At 41.6% G+C, this 19,105-nt stretch overlaps 1 protein-coding gene across 3 annotated transcripts in view; it reads left to right on the plus strand.

The window, feature by feature from the left end:
- dennd3a (DENN/MADD domain containing 3a) overlaps positions 1 to 19,105 on the plus strand; it is a 51,529-nt gene that overhangs the window by 27,052 nt on the left and 5,372 nt on the right. For 2 of the 3 annotated variants that reach the window (XM_017700593.2, XM_017700595.2), the window contains exons 15-22: positions 2,541 to 2,603; positions 5,087 to 5,346; positions 7,228 to 7,398; positions 9,032 to 9,161; positions 9,795 to 9,902; positions 15,926 to 16,062; positions 17,518 to 17,678; positions 18,573 to 18,712. In XM_017700593.2, coding sequence (XP_017556082.1) covers positions 2,541 to 2,603; positions 5,087 to 5,346; positions 7,228 to 7,398; positions 9,032 to 9,161; positions 9,795 to 9,902; positions 15,926 to 16,062; positions 17,518 to 17,678; positions 18,573 to 18,712 — 1,170 coding nt within the window. The remainder of the gene's footprint in view (positions 1 to 2,540; positions 2,604 to 5,086; positions 5,347 to 7,227; positions 7,399 to 9,031; positions 9,162 to 9,794; positions 9,903 to 15,925; positions 16,063 to 17,517; positions 17,679 to 18,572; positions 18,713 to 19,105) is intronic. The other variant, XM_017700596.2, reaches the window with a different exon arrangement.

Here is a 19,105-nt window from a genome sequence, read left to right on the forward strand (position 1 = left end):
ATAATATATTAAAACGACGACGACATCTCACTCTAGCGAACGGGGGGTGGGGGGGGTGTGATGACGCCGACATGTCAGTCAAGCGAACCGAACCGAAATACCGGACGTTTGTGATATTCCGCCCGAACAAGTCTCAAAAATAATAGACGTTAATTAAATTAATTATTTTCAAAAGCTGAGCCTCATCAGAGGGATCAAAGAGCCGCGGATTGCCGACCCCTGGCCTCGTGATCTGACCATAGGATCTGACGCTTCTCTTGATCTGACATGCGCAGGTTTCACTGTAACCAACACCAAGGCCGAGCCTACTAGCCATTAAGCCAGTCAGAAACGGGGGGGCGGGACTTACTTTGACCAAACAAATTGATAGATTCAGTAGGAAATCCCCGGAAATACACGTGCGAACTTTTTTCCACTGTCAACGCGAAACGTATAAACTCAGCCATGGAACACAACTATATTAAGCCTATATTAAGCCTATATTAAGGGGAACTGGAACTGAATAGTAATTTTAGGGCTGTAGTATTATTTATGAGTTTGTTGCACTGTAACCGTTTCAAAATATTTAAAATAAATGCTGCATAGTTTATTATATTTTTAAAAGAAATGAATGTGTCCTTGTTCATGTCATTTAGTCAATGGTTAGGCTACTAATCAATTCCTAGTTTACTTTGGAGTATTGGAGTATTGTTATTGCCACCTGCTGACCGTTCTTGGTATGGCTGTAGTATCTGTAGTCTCCTATGCTATAGAAGCAATAAGGTATGCGACTAGTTAAAAACAGGTATGGATTCCTGAACAGGCCTGCTAGTCCCAAGAGTTCTGGTAATCTGCACAAGCTTCTGAAATATAGGCTTATATTGGGTTTGTTTTATCTCATGTCTGAATGTTGTTCATGTATTTCAACAAAATTCAACACAATCTATCATTGAAGGGACTAATTCAAAAGCAAAAATTCTGACAGTAATGAAGATCAGGGTTATACATAGACGTATATCTGCGCCCAGGGGCCAACATGTTATGTGTTAAGTGTGTCGCATACATAACACCCCCACCCTGCTCACCTCCTGAGCAGAGAAAAGTTCAGGCTCAGGAATTTTTCCCACTATCACCCCTGGGTACATGGTTCTGAGGGTCTGTGCAGCGGTGCAAGGGAGGATGTAACAGCAACATATGGTAAACAGTATTTGGTTGATACAGTAATTCTAGGAGCTGAATTTGTTGAAGTGAAATGTGCAAAAATCGGGTAGTCAGAGCTACAGTCCTATCATGTGAAGTGTTTCTGTGAAATGCAGTAACTATATTTATACAGTATCACATAATTTGGAACTGCAAGAAGTGCGAAGTGAGTTCGTCCCATATTGTGTGTGTGTGTGTGTGTGTGTGTGTGTGTGTGTGTGTGTGTGTGTGTGTGTGTGTGAATTTGATATTACTAGCATATTTTGTCTGTGTCAAAATATTGTAATACATATCATGCGTCGTGATGTCTTTCAACGTTGTCCACTCCTAGTAGTACTGCTGTGGTGTGTGTGTGTGTGTGTGTGTGTGTGTGTGTGTGTGTTTTTTTTCTTTTTGGCGAAATATCATGATGTGCATTGTGCGTTGTAAAAATGTCTTCAAATATTATGATGTTATATTTGTCGGATCAGCCGCCCCCAGAGGAGATGACAGATGTGTCCATTGTACTTTTCCTTGCTAAGGAAATCTGTCTGTATCTGAAGTGAGCTATTTTAAAAGGCTGTGTTTACACTAAGTAATACAGATTTATGAGCGCTGAATTGGGTCTGGGTTAAGCAGGAGGTTCTGTTTGATTCAGTACCATGAGAAACCTGTTGCTTTTTGTCCAGAGTTTACTCTCATCATCCCTACATTCTCTCTTGTAGCTGCCGAATCTGCAGAAACTCTAATTCTGTGTCCTTGGAGGCCGTTCGTACAGCAGATCTGTACATGATATGCTAATTTGCTGTAGAGCTGGGGGGCTGGGGGGCTGGGTTTCAACACTGTTTGCTGATTCCCTTACTCAAACACACCTGGTTCTACTAGATCTGTGCCCATTAACCAAGTTTCCATGGTAACGTGATGGCGGGGGGGATACATTTATTTCTAATTTCAAAATCGTTAATTGATTTATTTCAAACTATAGTAAGACAGTCCCACACATGGGATTCCCAGACATGACTGAGCATATCTTACATTAATAGTGTTATGAGGTTCTTCTGTGGGGCGAAATGGAGATATCATAATTGTACGAAGAGCAACCTGTGATGCACAGTTTCAGAGTTAGGAACCATCTCAAAATTATGAGAAGAATAGGTGTTGCTGTCATTTAGCGACTGCCAGTGAATCTAGTTGTGCCTTCTGAGATTTTAAATGTAATGACAGTGGTTAGTGTTAAAAAATAGATTTTTTTTGGGTACCAATTTGCCTTTCAACACTCCGCATGTCCAGGACCCAGGAGTTAAATACCTCTGCTGTAGAGATTACATTGCACTGTACATGCTGTCGCTGATGGACTAATAAGAGTGAATGTGGTTTGCCAGGTGTGGAGTCTGTGGCGAAGTTCTCAGCCCAGTCTGTTTTTTACCTTGATACCTCTCCAGATGGTAAGCTTTACCCAAGCTCCGCCGGTTCAAACCTCACGCCTGAAGGCTCTGCATGAATTTGGGAACCGCTTCTCTGGTTTATAGCCAGATGTGATTCACCCATAACTGTTTGCTTTAATCTTTAACCCTGTTTGCTGTTCTCGGCTCTTTGAGAGGCTCCGCTGGCATGATGCTGGTTAATCGTTTCCCTTTGAAGAGTGTTCCTGGAAAAGGTCTTAGAACTAGTTTGTGTTTTGCTTGAGGTGATTTTTGTAAGGCACAGCATGACTGTGCACCCCTTTCTTATATAACCTGAGGAGCATGCATAGTTTAAAATTGCATGGCTTAATAAAGAACAAAGGGTCAAGTAGTCTACAGTATACCCTTCTAGTTGGTTGGTACCATCATGCACTCTTAAGGAAGATGGCTCTTCTGGGGTTCTTTAGTGAAGCCTGTGGTTGTATCTAGATGTAGTAGTTTTCTAGAGAAATGTTTGCATGGTGAAATGCAAATGCAGTATTGTTACAATGTCAAGTTAGTTACAATAGCAAACTATATGTAGAACCGTAGGCTATACAACACACACACACAGAACCATTTCACCATGCATAGAACCATTTCACCATGCATAGAACCATTTAAGTGTGCAAATGGTTCTGTATAGAACTCATGGATCTAGACATAACCATTGCATTTACTAAGGAAGCCTTGAAGAAGCGTCTTTTTAAGCATGTGGTTGTAGAGGGTTCACTGTACTGTCAGATGGCGACTGACCGAGTATGACTGAGATGACTGAGTAACTAATTGCATGTTGTTTGTACTTTCACTGACTTAATATTTGACTAATATAACATTTTTATTCATATTAGAGATTTTGGTAACACTTTCTGGTAACTATGAATTTTCACGTTTGTAAGCATCTATAAACACATTCATAGTTGAATTCAAGTTGAAGTATTTACTGAAGAATTTACTGAGTACGAGTGGATCAGACACAGCAGCTCTGCTGGAGTTTTTAAACACGGTGTCCACTCACTGTCCACTCTATTAGACACTCCTACCTCGTCAGTCCACCTTGTAGATGTAAAGTCAGACGATAGCTCATCATAGACCAACAGTGTTGGTCATCCTCTAGTGCTTCATCAGTGGTCATAGGACGCTGTTGGCTGGATACTTTTGGTTGGTGGACTGTTCTCAGTCCAGCAGCGACACTGAGGTGTTTAAAAACTCCAGCAGCACTGCTGTGTCTGATCCGCTCAGACCAGCGCAACAAACGCTAACACACCACCACCACCACCACATCAGTTACTGCAGTGCTGAGAATGATCCACCACCCAAACAGTACCTGCTCTGTGAGGGTCCATGGGGGTCCTGACCACTGAAGAACAGGGTAACAGAGTATCAGAGAAACAGATGGACTACAGTCTGTAACTGTAGAACTACAAAGTGCAGCTATACAGTAAGTGGAGCTGATAAAATGGACAATAAGCGTAGAAACAAGGAGGTGGTCATAATGTCATGCCTGATTGGTGTACACATAGTATACATAGTCCAATCCCTATTTGGTAATATTTACAGCCCGGCGTGTATATCAGCCGACTGATAAGATCAACCAATTGACGTTCCGCTGTTTTATTGATATTCAAATACCCAAATGTTGCTTATACAGTCGTATGCAAAAGTTTACATGTCACTGGTTAAATTACATTTGTTGATTTGGTGAAAATAAGTTACACATCCTCTGCAGGAGTATTTAACACACAAAATATGGATTGTGCAAAAGTTATGGCACCTTTTTGTATTGTATGTTTCTTTTTTTTCCCGTGTTTAATAGAAATTGTGCGCTTTTGCATATGACTCTAATGCAGAGATAAGTACATTTCTTCGTCATAGTTTCACCAAGATTCAAGTTTGTGATCTCCCGGCTATGATCTCAAGCATTTTTGCCACCAAGGATCACAGTCAGAATACTTTATTGATCCCACAGGGAAACTGCAGGTGTTACAGTTGCAACCATTTATTTAAAACAATAAACACTTTAATAATTTAAGACAAAAAAAGAGAAAGTTGCAATATGTACAAGTTTCAGTTCTTACAACTACAGTAAAGTGGCAGTGACTGATAATAAATGTGAGACACTGTATAAAACCTCTGTTATTGTACATTAAGGGAGGAGTTAGAGTTTAATGGCTACAGGTGCCTAATAAAAATTGTGGGTGCAACATGAATCCTCTTTTTTCTAATTTTTTTTAATGCCTTCTAAAAGTAGCTACTTGCTATTTGACAGCGTTATAGGTGTAAGTGGTGAGTTAGTGCATGAAAGATCTTCTTGGTAAAAAACCAAACCTGATGTTTTCATGAGGTATAATATAACACATCTTTTTATTTGAGGCAAACTAATGAAAAATAGGAAAAATGTGACCGTTGAGAACTTAGGATCATATTGCAACCACTTGAGGGGCCTCCAACTCTGAGCAGCACTAACAGTGTACCAACCTCTGCAGGCCAGCAGAAGCAGGTGGACCCTGAGGTCTTCCGTGATTTCTACACTATCTGGAAGGAGACGGAGGCTGAAGCCCAGGACGTGGATTTGCCTGCCTCTGTTCTGGAGCGCCTGGACTCAGACGAGCGTGTGTTTAAAATCTCTTCATCCGTGAAGACCAGCCACGGGGTCGGCAAGATCGCCATGACCGACCGCCGACTCTTCCTGCTCACAGAGGGGCGTCCAGGTTATGTAGAGGTCGCCAGGTTCAGAGACCTTGAGGTAAGACCATCTTTCACTATGTAGGGCATGAAAGTACAGTGATACCTTGGTTAGTGTTTGTGGTTCTGTTATTCATAATTTTGCGTCAGTATGTATTTGTGTGTTTATCATGCCCTTTGTTATAACTTGGCACTGTGTGGACAGATACCACCCTTCCTTATTTAATTTCCAGTAAAAACAGCCATTAAATGATTAAGTTGTTTATTTTCAGAAGATTTTATTTTTTGTGATTTTATTCTGATGAGGTTAGACACGACAATCTGCTTGATTAGGAAACAGGAAAGTCAATACAGAAGTTTCCAAACGTGGAGTTAAAAGCTAAAGAAATAATGGGCCTCCTAACAACTATGCAACCTGGTAGACACAAAAACTGCCCCATCAGATAAACAGCACTTTTCATCTTAGAGAGAGGGGAGAAAATCAAGCTGCTTCAGATCTGAAAACATCCACATCCATCCTCCCACTGTGAGATGACTTGGTGCTATGGGTCTGAAAGCTGTAGCTGTCAAGAAGCTCTTACTGAAAAAAGGAAATAGGCAAAAAAAGACCATCCGCCGTAGAACACCGAAACTGGACATCAGTGATGTAGAGTAAGGCTTTATGGACTGATTAGAGTACGTCTGTAACTGGGATTACTGTCAGACTGAAGCTGCTGGTGTTCTCAGAACAGTGGACTGACCAGCCCAGAGTCCAGACTTCTATATCACTGAATGTGGGATTACTTGGATCGTGAGAAGCATAAAATGCACAGACCTTCTAAAGCCATGCTGGAGCTTATCCCAGCGGTCAGTGGGCAGAAGGCAGGAAACAGGACAGGTCGCCCAGACAGGTCATCAGTCCATCACAGGGCAGACAGACAGACAGACGGACAGACTGATATAATATTGCACACCTATGGGCAATTTAGCGTGGACACACTAAATACTAAAATATTTAAAATTATAATTAGTTGTTGAGGCTTTTGTTTGCTTTTCTGATAAATACACAGTGGTGTGTGGCTCTGTCTAAAAGACAGGAGGCTGAGCTGGAGGTGGCAGAGATGAAGATGCTGAGATTTTCGTTGGGAGTGACGAGGCTGGACAAGATTAGAAATGAGCAGATCAGAGGGACAGTGAAGGTGGAGCAGTTTGGAGATAAAGCCAGAGAGGCCAGGTTGAGATGGTTTGGACATGTGTTGAGGAGGAATAGTGGATATATTGGGCAAAGAATGTTGGAGATGGAGCTGCCGGGTAGAAGGAGAAGAGGTAGACCTCAGAGAAGGTTTATGGATGTAGTGAAGGTGGAGATGGAGATGGTTGGTGTGAAAGTAGAGGAGGCAGTGGATAGGGCAAGATGGAGGCAGATGATCCGCTGTGGCGACCCTTAAAGGGAGCAGCCGAAAGAAGAAGAAGATATACTTGGTTGGTTAGTGTAGTGGGTAACACCTCTGCCTTCTACACTGTAGACTGGGGTTCAATCCCCACCTGGGCAAACACCCTACACTGTACCAATAAGAGTCCTTGGGCAAATCTCCTAACACCGCCTTGGCCTACCTATGCAAAAAATGATCAAATTGTAAGTCGCTCTGGATAAGAGCGTCAGCCAAATGCCGTAAATATACTTTTTTATTTCTCTTGTAATTTAACTTCTGTCTAGATTTATTTCTATGTTGTATTTTTCTGTGTAGTTTGTGTAAAAACAACAAAACAAGTCATTTGACCAAGCGCGCCCAAACTTTTGTCGAAAACGTAAGACTGTGTTTTCTGGAGCTGGAGAATGAACAAGTTTTTAAAAATAGCTTTTTTGACTGGAGATGAATGAAAGATGGTCTCTGACTTTTCCACAGTCCTGTGTATAACTCTTATGATACGGGTCGTCTGTTGTTAAATTTCTTCCAATCAGGAAGTGAAGATTTCTTCCGCTCCTTTCCTTCTTCTGAGAATCCCCTCCCTGAAGATCAAGACCAGCCGAAGGAGAGAGACGTTCGAGGCTAATCTGAAGTTTGAATGTGACCTGTGGCACCTGATGATAAAGGAGATGTGGGCAGGGAGGAAAATGGCAGATGAGCACAAGGTTTGTTTGATGTGGCTGCGCTGATACAACTGCTGTCTTATAAGCATCAAAGGCTGCGTTCACATTAGCAGGTTGAAGTGGCACAAATCCGATTTTGTGCCCTAATGTGACTCAGATGTGATGTTTTCAAATCCGACCTGAGTCACTTTCATATGTATCCGATTCGTGGCCATGTGACCTTAATGTGACGCTCAGATCGGAATTCACGTGCTTTTATTCCACTGCACGTGACCATCATTCAGCGTTACCATGGCAGCAGCGTCAAACAGACGTTAAAGCCTGTAAACGGTGGAAAAGCAGCTCATCTCACATTTTTCTCTGCCGCCTGGCTCTAATAATAAAGCTGAGAGCTGATCAGAGTTAATGATCTTCTCAGCCAAGCTCGTTCTGCTTGTTAATTTGTGCTGATGATGCAGTGATTCAGTCACGTGACGTTACTGAGTAGGATGCGGTCATGAGGATCACTTCAGGATGCGGGTTCATCACATTAAGGACAGATTTGAGTCACTTACCTAAACTAATGTGAACCATCATGTCAGATTGGATTTGAGCAATGAGGCTTGTAATGTGAGCGTAGCTAAATAGCTGGAGATAGCATGCAAGTGCTGTCATATGCAGAATTTTGGCTGTTACATGTTTTATTTATTTTCTGAGAGAAAATAAGTTAAGACGTCCTTGACGTTTTAATGTGCAATTACTGTTTATTTGCCTGATTAAACCTATTGGGGGAAATAATGATAAATTGTGTTCAACTCTACTAATAGAAATTGTGCAATAAAATTTGCATTAAAATAACAAATTTATGTCAGCTCTCTCAAAAATGTGTTGACTTGTTTTCACTTAGAAAATCAACAAAACGTACAGTACTGTATGAAAGTTTTAGGCGTATAAGCAAATTTTTAAACAATTGACCTCAGCAGTGAGTTTATCACAATGTACATTAGAATAAAGAATTTCTTGGGTCCATATTTTTCCTTGACACCTTCACAGCTGCCACAGAGACTCGTTAATATCATCAATTACATGATGAGCACAATTTACTGAAGCACTGATTGGTCAAACCAGGAGCTGGTTTTTAACTACATATAACACTGGGCTTCCTCGAGGAGAGGCTTGGAAATGGGTAAACACACTAACATTCAGAAAATCACACTTTTTACATTTTTTTAATATATATATATATATATATATATATATATATATATATATATATATATATATATATGTGTACTGTATATTATACAGTACTGTACAATACAGTACAATATACAGTACTGTATATTGTACAGGTATATTTTCTCAGTTTTATGTACAGCTGTGTCTACATGTTACAGACTATCCAGGCACTGAATTACAAGAAACCCTGGACTGTTCTTTATTTATATTCCAGTCTCTGCAGAGTGACGTGGGATTGCGTTTGGCTTTGTCCTCACTCATGCCATCTGTTTCCTCTGTAAACAGTGCAATACAATATAACTCTGAAAATATTTGCCTATAGCGTGGGTTACATTGTCTACAGTTCTGCTCTCTAGAGACTGACTTTTGAGAACAGTTGCAGATGTGGAAATGTATTTGATTCTGATGTGTAATCAGTCAGGCATCTAACTTTGAGACCCTGCCCACCCCTTTTCAGGACCCTCAGTATGTACAGCAAGCTTTGACGAACGCTCTGTTGATGGACGCTGTGGTCGGCTGTCTTCAGTCTCAGAAAGCTATTTTTGCTGCATCAAAACTTGCCTACTTCGACAGGATGAAACGAGAAGGTTTGTAGCCACCCTCTTCGATGCCTCACAAGCACGAGGAGGCCTGTCACAGTTGTTACATAATCGCCTATTTGGGAGAATTGCAATCCATAGTTTCGCAATCAGATTTTGCCGCAACAAGTAAATTATGAATTTGGTGTGTTGGGTTGAGGCAAATATGCAGTCAGTACATTCATTATGACCAGAGGTCGCAACCCAAATATTATGAGGAACCATTTTGTCAAGTTTCAACAAAAATCTAACCACCTTGGGAGCCACAACATTTCATGGCCATTTTATTGAAGTAATATTTTACCATCTTGACCGTAAATATGTGTCTACATTTACGGCATTTGAATTTACCCTCTTATCCCGAACAACTTACAATTTGGTCATTTTTACACAGGTAGGTGAAGGTACTGTTTGGAGTCTTGCCCAAGGACTCTTATTGGTATAGTGTAGGGTGCTTGTCCAAGCAGGGGATTGAACCCAGTCTACAGCGTAGAAGGCAGAGGTGTTGCCCACTACACTATCCAACCATGTCTATAATGTCCTAATGTAGGCTAAAAATATGCCTGAAACGAAAAGCCGCAGCTACAGCCGCTTTTCTCACATCTCCAGCAGGAGCATTTAACAGGTCTGTGTTTTCAACAGGGCCGATGATGGTCCCCAAGACTACATCAGAGACCCTGAAGCATAAAATCAACCCCTGTCTGAACTTGCCCACTCCTCAAGCCGTGGACATTCTGCTCTATACTCCAGGTAAGAAATGGCATCTCATCTATAGTCCCTCCATTCACTTTACATTACATTTTACTTTTACATTTATTTTTTACCGAAGGGGAACCATGACCATCGGAGCTAGGCCTTCGGTTTGGGTCATAAGTATCAAAACATTGTCAAAAACAACTTAAAAACCTCACAGTAGTTATCATTTTGTTTTAGCACCCTTATGGGATTTCTCATAGTATGCTAGCGCTGAGCTAACACTGGTGCATATAAGCACTTTAAGCTTTATTTTAAAGGCAATAGCATACTTTACCTTGTATGGATCAGTTTCAGTAGGGAGTCTTGGAATAGTCTTTTTCATTGTTGACAATGAAAGCTGACTGAAACCTGGTTAGACTACATCTCCTATTGTCACATTCTAATTATGCTCATAGTTAATCTAACATGTCAGATCTTCAATTTAGTTCCTGAAGTCCTAACCAATGGCAGAGCTCCCTTTGCTGTATCTACATAGATACTACAGTTTTCCATAGGAACTACTTTTCCATTAGGCTTTTTAAGATGTTTTTATGTTTCCAACCAAAACTTGGCCATGAAATAAGAGGATTAGTACAAAGCTTGCAGAGTTCAAATGTGACTAGTGCAATTGTTCTATTAAGTAAAAATTAATTATACATTCCAGAAGAATAACTGGAAGGCTCTGAGGCTTATCCATTGAGTTTTAGACACACGGGCCCCATCCCGTTTCTTATTTTTACCACTACCTCTTGTTTTCGAGTGGCACCTTGTCCCTTGGAAAAGAGTTACAGGGGGTAGTGGTTAAAATCTTCCCTCAGAAATGGAACAACCCTCAAATAAAGAAGAACTCCATTAACAGGCTGCTAGTGCTGTTCTGTAGGCGAGCCTGCCCATCTGCAGTGATAACAGAGGATTATTACATTTAGGGAATCATATGCCTTTAAAGAGGGGGGGGCAATTATTTATTATCGCCCACCTCTAATTCTTTGGTGTTATGAGTGAAGTCCCACCTATTCCTATTCACCAGCATCTTGCTCAAATCTTCCCGTTCACACTTAAATGATGCCAGTTCTGATGCCTGAGGCACCATTTTAAGGTGGAACAAGAAACGGGTGGCTACAGAGAAATCAGCTACTACTGGTGATTTTTAAGCCAGTTATGAAGAAAAGGACCATAATGCATTGAAACATGAAACTAAGATCATCCAATGGTTATCGTAATTTTTTAACAGGGAAAATACTATTCTCAAAACACTGTTTTTGGAGTGTGTCTCTGAAAAACCTCAGTTTGGAGGACCACATAGCCCTACCACTTCACCCTATACCTCTATCTCAACAAAAATTGAAACACCCTACCCCTAGACATTTAGACTTGCCCAGTGCAACTTATATAAACATGCAAACAAACTGATTTAGAAGTAGAGTGAATTAAAAAGTACACAGAGTCTGAAAGCACTCAAACTTAAAAGGAATGCGTCTTAACAGATCATGGTATCTTGCCAAGTCCAATGTAGAGTACAGAAACATTTCAAAGACCACCAATAGAATAAGAGCAACAACCTACAAAGAACTTCCTAGCAAATAAAATGCCTACTCGTTCTGCAAGTGCATAATCTTTACACAGCAATTCAGATAACAGCGCTGCAGATGACTAAGGCTGCCTCCACGCCAGCAATGCAGACCAGGAAAGACCTGTTTTCACTGATCATGTCAAGTGACAAATCTGGTCTTCTTTCCTTTTAATGTGGCTTGTTGCCCCAGGTATTCTATGCATTCCACCTTGACGTAGAAATGATAGAGTTACAGTTCGTCACCTATGAAACAGCCAGGGGCAGTTTTGGTTCTGAACTGGTTTTAGACGCCCAAATTGGAAACTGTTGCTTCCAGGCAGCCACGGTCTTTATGCAGACACTCTGTTCATGCTTGTCTGTAAATTTCTTATAGCATTTCCAAATACTGGTCCTTTGCACCAGAATGCAGAATAGATTTATTCTACACATGAGCTGTTTTAGGAAGGAAAGTTGAGGAGGTTTCCAGATTTTTCAGATTCATTTCCAGATTCCTCTATGGTTTCTCAATTATATAGAGTTCACTGGGTTAGGAGGATACAGTTGCTTACATATTGGAGTCTGAAGTCATAGCCAGTCTAATGCTCAAGCCAAAAGGCCAATCTCATTTCCCCCCTTACTCATTCAGCCCTACCCCTTTTTTGCACTTTCACGCCTAGGGGTAGAGTGTCCCGATTCTTGTTGGGAGGGGTAGGTCGGCCCTCCACACAGAGGTTTTTAGAGGCACATTTCAAATGGAGATGAAAAATCAACACTCGAATCAATGAAGTAACACGCTCCACCCACTCGCTGCACAGCCAGCAGTTCGTTCTCCAGCTCCACACAGACCAACTGACAGTCTGGGAATTTAGTGTAGTCTCATCTTCAGAGTCTGACCAAATCAGCAGTCAGTCATATGTGATCTTAAAAGTATCCGTTTTGAAGAATGTGACAAAGTACGTTTTGGAACCACTGGGGCTCTCAAGGAGTTCAAGGGTTAAAGGTGTTAGTCACAAAAGACGTGTTGATGAGAGATTCCCTTTAACAGTTGCAGCGGCCACAACGGTTATGTGGAGACGTGAGGCTCAAACATGTGCTTCTGTTCACCATCCGGACGATGGTCAGGATCAGACATGCGTTTTTGAGAAGACAGTAAATATGCAGTGATGTGGCTGCCCGTGTTATTGTTTTGGTGGGAAAGAGCTTCATTTTAAACACCAGCATCACTTCATCACTGTTCTTTTGTTTTCTGTTCTGTCTCGAGTTTAAACTCTGCGGCTCACAAGCAGTGGGCATGGCTACGCACAGTTTGCATGATTGACATTGTGGGCGTAGATTGCGATCGCATTAAGGCACGGTTTGTGCCTTAAACACTGTAATGATCAAGATAATATAATTTCCACCCATATAAACAGTTCTCCAGTTCTGTCATCAGTCAAGCCTTGCAGTGAACCTTTCGTCTACTGGTAGATTAAGGACTTGGGTCACATTCCATAAGTTTCACCTACAACACTTGATAAGGGCTCTCGGTCTGGAATCTCCCTGGGTCAGTTTGAACAGATGAAAACCATCAGTTGTCCAATGTAGTTCATTTTTGTCATATGTTTAAAGCCCCATTCAGACAGGACAGGCCCAATCCCATTTTACCCCTTGCCCCTACCACTTAGCCCTTAGCCCTCTGTTTTGCATGTTCATGTCTAGGTGGTAGGGTGTCCCAATTTTTCTTGAGATGGAGAGAATGAAGTGTTGGGGCTACGTGGCCCTCCAAACCGAGGTTCTTCCAGAAGCACACTCCAAACAGTGTTATGAGAGGAGGGGAAAAAAAACTGCACAAGAGACCAGAGACTTCTTCGTCTTCGTCTTCTTCGTCTTCGTCTTCTTCGTCTTCTTCGTCTTCGTCTTCTTCGTCTTCGTCTTCTTCGTCTTCGTCTTCGTCTTCTTCTTCTTCTCCCTTTAGGGGTCGCCACAGCGGATCATCTGCCTCCATCTTGCCCTATCCACTGCCTCCTCTACTTTTACACCAACCATCTCCATGTCCACCTTCACTACATCCATAAACCTTCTCTGAGGTCTACCTCTTCTCCTTCTACCCGGCAGCTCCAACATTCTTTGCCCAATATATCCACTATTCCTCCTCAACACATGTCCAAACCATCTCAACCTGGCCTCTCTGGCTTTATCTCCAAACTGCTCCACCTTCACTGTCCCTCTGATCTGCTCATTTCTAATCTTGTCCATCCTTGTCACTCCCAACGAAAATCTCAACATCTTCATCTCCGCCACCTCCAGCTCAGCCTCCTGTCTTTTAGACAGAGCCACAGTCTCCAAACCATACATCATAGCAGGACGCACTACTGTCTTGTAAACCTTCCCTTTCACTCTTGCTGCTATCCTTCTGTCAAACATCAGCCCTGACGCCCGTCTCCACCCACTCCATCCTGCCTGCACCCTCTTCCTCACCTCTTTTCTACACTGTCCATTGCTCAGGATGGTTGACCCAAGATATTTGAAGTCATCCACCTTTACGACCTCTACTCCTTGCATCTTCACCTTTCCACCTGCCTCCCTCTCATTCACACACGTATTCCGTCTTGTCTCTACTGACCTTCATTCCTCTCCTCTCTAGTGCAAACCTCCACCTCTCCAGATTCTCTTCCACCTGCTCTCTACTCTCACCACAGATTACAATGTCATCTGCAAACATCATGGTCCATGGAGCCTCCTGCCTGACCTCATCTGTCAACCTTTCCATCACCATTGCAAACAAGGGCTCAAAGCTGATCCCTGATGTAAACCCTACCTTCACCTTGAAACCATTTGTCACTCCAACTGCACACCTCACCACTGTCTCACTATCCTCATACATGTCCTGCACCACCCTAACATACTTTTCAGCTACATCTGACTTCCTCATACAGTACCACAGTTCCTCTCTTGGCACCCTATCATATGCCTTCTCTAGATCCACAAAGACACAATGTAGCTCCTTTTGACCTTCTCTGTACTTCTTTACCAACACTCTCAATGCAAAAATTGCATCTGTGGTACTCTTTCTGGGCATGAAACCAAACTGCTGCTCACTGATCTGAACCTCTCGCCTTAGCCTTGTTTCAACAACTCTTTCCCATACCTTCATGGTGTGGCTCATCAACTTTATACCTCTGTAGTTACTGCAGCTCTGCACATCACCCTTGTTCTTAAAAATGGGGACCAGTACACTACTTCTCCACTCATCAGGCATCCTCTCACTCTCCAGGATTTTGTTAAACAACCTGGTTAAAAAGTCCACTGCCTTCTCTCCTATACATCTCCATACCTCCACAGGTATGTCATCTGGACCAACTGCCTTGCCATTCTTCATCCTTTTTAAAGCTGCCCTCACTTCCACCTTACTAATTCTCTGCACTTCCTGATCCACTAGCTCTCCCCCCGTTGTCCTCCTCTCTCTCTCGTTTTCCTCATTCATTAGTTCTTCAAAGTACTCCTTCAAACTACTCAACACTCTGTTCACTCACTAGTACATTTCCCTCTCTATCCTTTATCAGCCTAACCTGCTGTACATCCTCTCCAGCTCTATCTCTCTGTTTAGCCAAACGATACACGTCCTTTACTCCTTCTTTACTGTCCAGCCTCTCATACAGCTCATCATAGGCCTGAGCCACTCCTGCCTGTCCTTCTCTCTCGCTACCTTCTAACCCGCCTTCCTCCTCTCCTCTTTGATGGTCTTCGACCTACAGTAGTCCATTTTCCACCGGCACCCTGCAGGTCAACAGCACCGGTATGGCAATCATAGTTGTGAACCGCATGATAGTTTTGGCACAAGTTTTACGCCGGATGCCCTTCCTGACGCAACCCTCACCATTTATCCGGGCTTGGGACCGGCACCAGAAGTACACAAAGTACACCCCTAATGGCTGGTATAAATTTTTATTTATTTATTTATTTATTTATTTATATTTGAGGGTCCCATTTCATAGGGCAAGATTTCAACAACTACCCTTTGTAACTCAGTTCCAAGGGGTTAGGGTGACACTTGAAAACGAGGGGTAGGGGTAAAAAGATGATATGGGATTGGGCCAAAATGTGCATGGGGCCCTAGGGGATTTTTTTTTTTTTTTTTTTTTTTTTTAACAGACGTTGATGAACTAATACAATCAGGATCTACATCAGGAGGCGGACACTGGAATATGTGAGCGCGATGTGGAAATGCTGTACTTTTCCTTAGACTCCGATTCAATCATTTGAATATAACTGTCGGTCACATGGTCACTCAGAGCTGACCTACTGTCACCCACGTTGTCAAGGTGACGCAGGGTGGGTTTGAGGTCCACTGAGCAAAAATAGGTCACACATTCATTCTCCTGGCAGACGTCCAGCACTGCCCCCCAGCTTCAGTCAAACTCCCAGATAGAAATTACATTGTTAAAGTGAAGGAAACTTACATATGTGTTTTTTCCTGCTCTTTTTATTCTCTGACTGTGGCCTGCTGTAGGAGAGCTCGGTGCGGCGGGCTCAGACGGCTCAGACCCCAAACTGTGGTGCGCCTTGAGTGGTGGGAAGGTGGTGGTGTTTGATGCTGCCAGCTGGTCCATGCAGCAGAACAGCATTCAAGTGGGGACCTCCCGTCTGGTAAGGGAATCCTCCACAAACAGCCTCCTGAAGAAAAGTGATATAGTGTACATTATAGGCCGGAGGTTGTAGGCCAATCGGGGGGGTGGGGGGGTGGGCTTAAAAGGAAACCAATAATAATCAATCAATCAATCAATCAATGTTTATTTAAACTCTGAATGCATTGGGAGTGACCCTCGTTTACAACATAGCCGAGCAATACAGAAATCAGGGGTTTGAGAAGTTGGGTAGTACAAATAAATCAAATATTATAATAAAAATAAGAAGGTACCAATAAACCATTAAATCAATAAAACATTAAAATGATAGTAATTTACCAAGTAACAGATCAGCTAAGGATAAAAGAAATAAAACTAATGAAATAAAAGAAAGCATAATACAAAAAAATTACAAGTAAACAGAATAGTAACAAAATTAAATAAAAGGAATAAAGAATAATAAAAGAAAAACAATAGAAAAACAAAACATATTAAAAGTGAAGTAAATTCAAGTAAAGCAGTTGCAGGCTGTGTTGAGGTGATCCAGTCAGATGCAGATGAGTTAATTGACCAAAAACTAAGGATGCAAAATCATATCAGAATCACGTCAGTACTGGCAAATAATTGATAAAAATTCCTATAAAAACATTGGACAGATGTTTAAATTTCATTTATTGGCCTGTTAATGGTACTCCAGTGCAGGATGTAGAAGTGATGCTAAATGATCTGCATTTTTGTAGCTTTCTAAAATTAATGTTACGTTTCTTTGTAATGATAATCCAGATTGATATCGTCCCGATTTATGACATTTTATAAACATTAATGTATCGGCATCAGCATCTGTAAATATTTACATCAGCCCATAATAATAATAATAATAATAATAATAATAATAATAATAATAATAATAATAATAATAATTATAATATTAATTAATAATGTGTAGTCATACAGAACCTTTCATACATTAAAAATGCAGCTAAAAGTGCTTCACAATACAAAGTAAAACAGAGGAAGAAGAGACTATCAAAAATAAAAAAACAAAAATAAATAATAAATACCAGAAAGGGATACTTAAATAATCTTTGAGATCAAGATCATAAAAATGCAAATATAAAGAGAATAAAAGTATTTGTAATCTTCCAGTAAAAACAAAGAAAATAAAATGTTTTGAAAAACATTGTACATTTTTTATGATCTATATTTCACCACTCTGTACGTAGTTTCTCTGCTCATTTTTGTACTCAGTGTATTTTTAGAAGAAACTGAAATTTCTTAAAGGTGAAACTGTGGAGCCGTTGAATCATTTCCTATGGAATCACAGCCAAATCACTGGGAGATTTTCTTCCTGGTAATTGGTCTGTTTGGCATGCTCTGCTGAGATGCTCACAGGCTTTGCTGCCTCCTGCTGGTTTCTGTTACCCACCTCAAGTTCACTTTGTGATTTCGCCACCTGACCTTGTTTTGACTTGTCTAGAATTGCATGTTGGGAGTCGACCAGCAGCAGCTGTGGATTGGCTCTGAGGACTCGGTCATTTACATAATCAACCCGCACAGTATGGCCTGCAATAAACAGCTGACGGAGCACCGTGCTGAGGTCACCGGCCTCGCCCTGGAAGACAGGCCTGATAAATACAGGTAGCTCATACTGATACTGCTGACATCCATAAACCGCTCCCAGTCCGATGATTGACTAATGCTAGTTTATTTTTTGTTTCCTCTTCCTTGTGAGTTCACTCACGGTTTTCCCCTGCAATATATCTCCTTTATAGTGTCTTAAAAGAGTCTTTATGTCAATAGAAAGCAGTCTTATCTACTAAGAGTCTGAGCTTTAGTTGAGCTAATCAGATTTCCAGGGTGGTCCTAAAGAACAAATGTTAGTGTACTTTTTTTTGTTCTATACTGCATTGCCAAAGTATGGTAAAGTTTCAGGTGCACAGTTCTTGTGCTGATGTTGCTTCCAGAGGCAGTTTGGTAGCAAGTGATGCAACAGATGATGGGTTTTACGTGCTTCAGCACTCTTCACCCATGCTCCAAGATTGTGTGGTCTACCATTTTGTGGATAAGCTGTTGTTGCTTCTAGATACTTCCAGTTCACAATGGCACTTACAGTTGACAGGGGCAGATCTAGCAAGCCAAAGATTTCATGAACTTACTTGTGGCAAAGGTGGCATCTTATGACAGTGCTACGTTTAAAAGTCAGTGAGCTCTTCAGTGTGACCCATTCTACTGCCAGTATTTGTCTGAGTTTGCATGGCTATGTGCTTGATTTTACACACTCGTTGGTAATAGTGGCTGAAACACCAGCACTCAGAAGAGGTGTCCACACACTTTTGGCCATAAAGTGTTATCCAGCTGGTATTATATAAACTCCAGTTTATGACTAGCCTTACGATTATGACAAGGCATGAGCTCTGTTTGTGCAACCTGGCCCTGCTGTGTTAAGAGCCTGGGCTGATCAGGTCCCTGAGGACTCCAATGGAAAACTGCTCTACGTGTATCTGTCTCATGAGTCCCATGTCCCTGTTCCAGCCCGCTGGCGGCGTACTCGTGCAGCGTGGAGGGCACGGTGATCATGTGGGAGGTGGCCACACTGCAGGTGAGACGTCACTTCAGACTGTCCTGTGACGGACTGCAGTCTCTGCAGATCTTCGGTGGAAGGTTATGGTGCTGTAAGTACTTTTTTCGTAGTTTTGCTGAATAGCTTTTATAAAAATATCTCAGGTCTGCATTCACTTAATGAATCAAAACACTCACATAGTATAAGCATTTCTGCTTTGGCAGACTTAAATTACAGTGAGGGAGGGAGGCAGGCAGGCCTTTATCCCCATCATATACCTGCTTTTTCTGCTCTAAAACACCAAGTTCAGCTCATGAGTTCACTCAGGTTCACTCAAGCTGCAAGACCTGTCCAAAGTAAACAACCATTGAGACAGACTGAATTCCAGTTTTTTGTGACTTTTTTAAAGGGGAATTTCACCCATTTTTCCAAATTTCTGAATAATTATCTGATTACTTAATTGATTAGGATGATTAAGTCACACAGATGTTTTAATATCCTTTTT

The sequence above is a fragment of the Pygocentrus nattereri genome, chromosome 1 (genome assembly GCF_015220715.1).
Source record: "Pygocentrus nattereri isolate fPygNat1 chromosome 1, fPygNat1.pri, whole genome shotgun sequence".
Taxonomy (NCBI): Eukaryota; Metazoa; Chordata; class Actinopteri; order Characiformes; family Serrasalmidae; genus Pygocentrus; species Pygocentrus nattereri.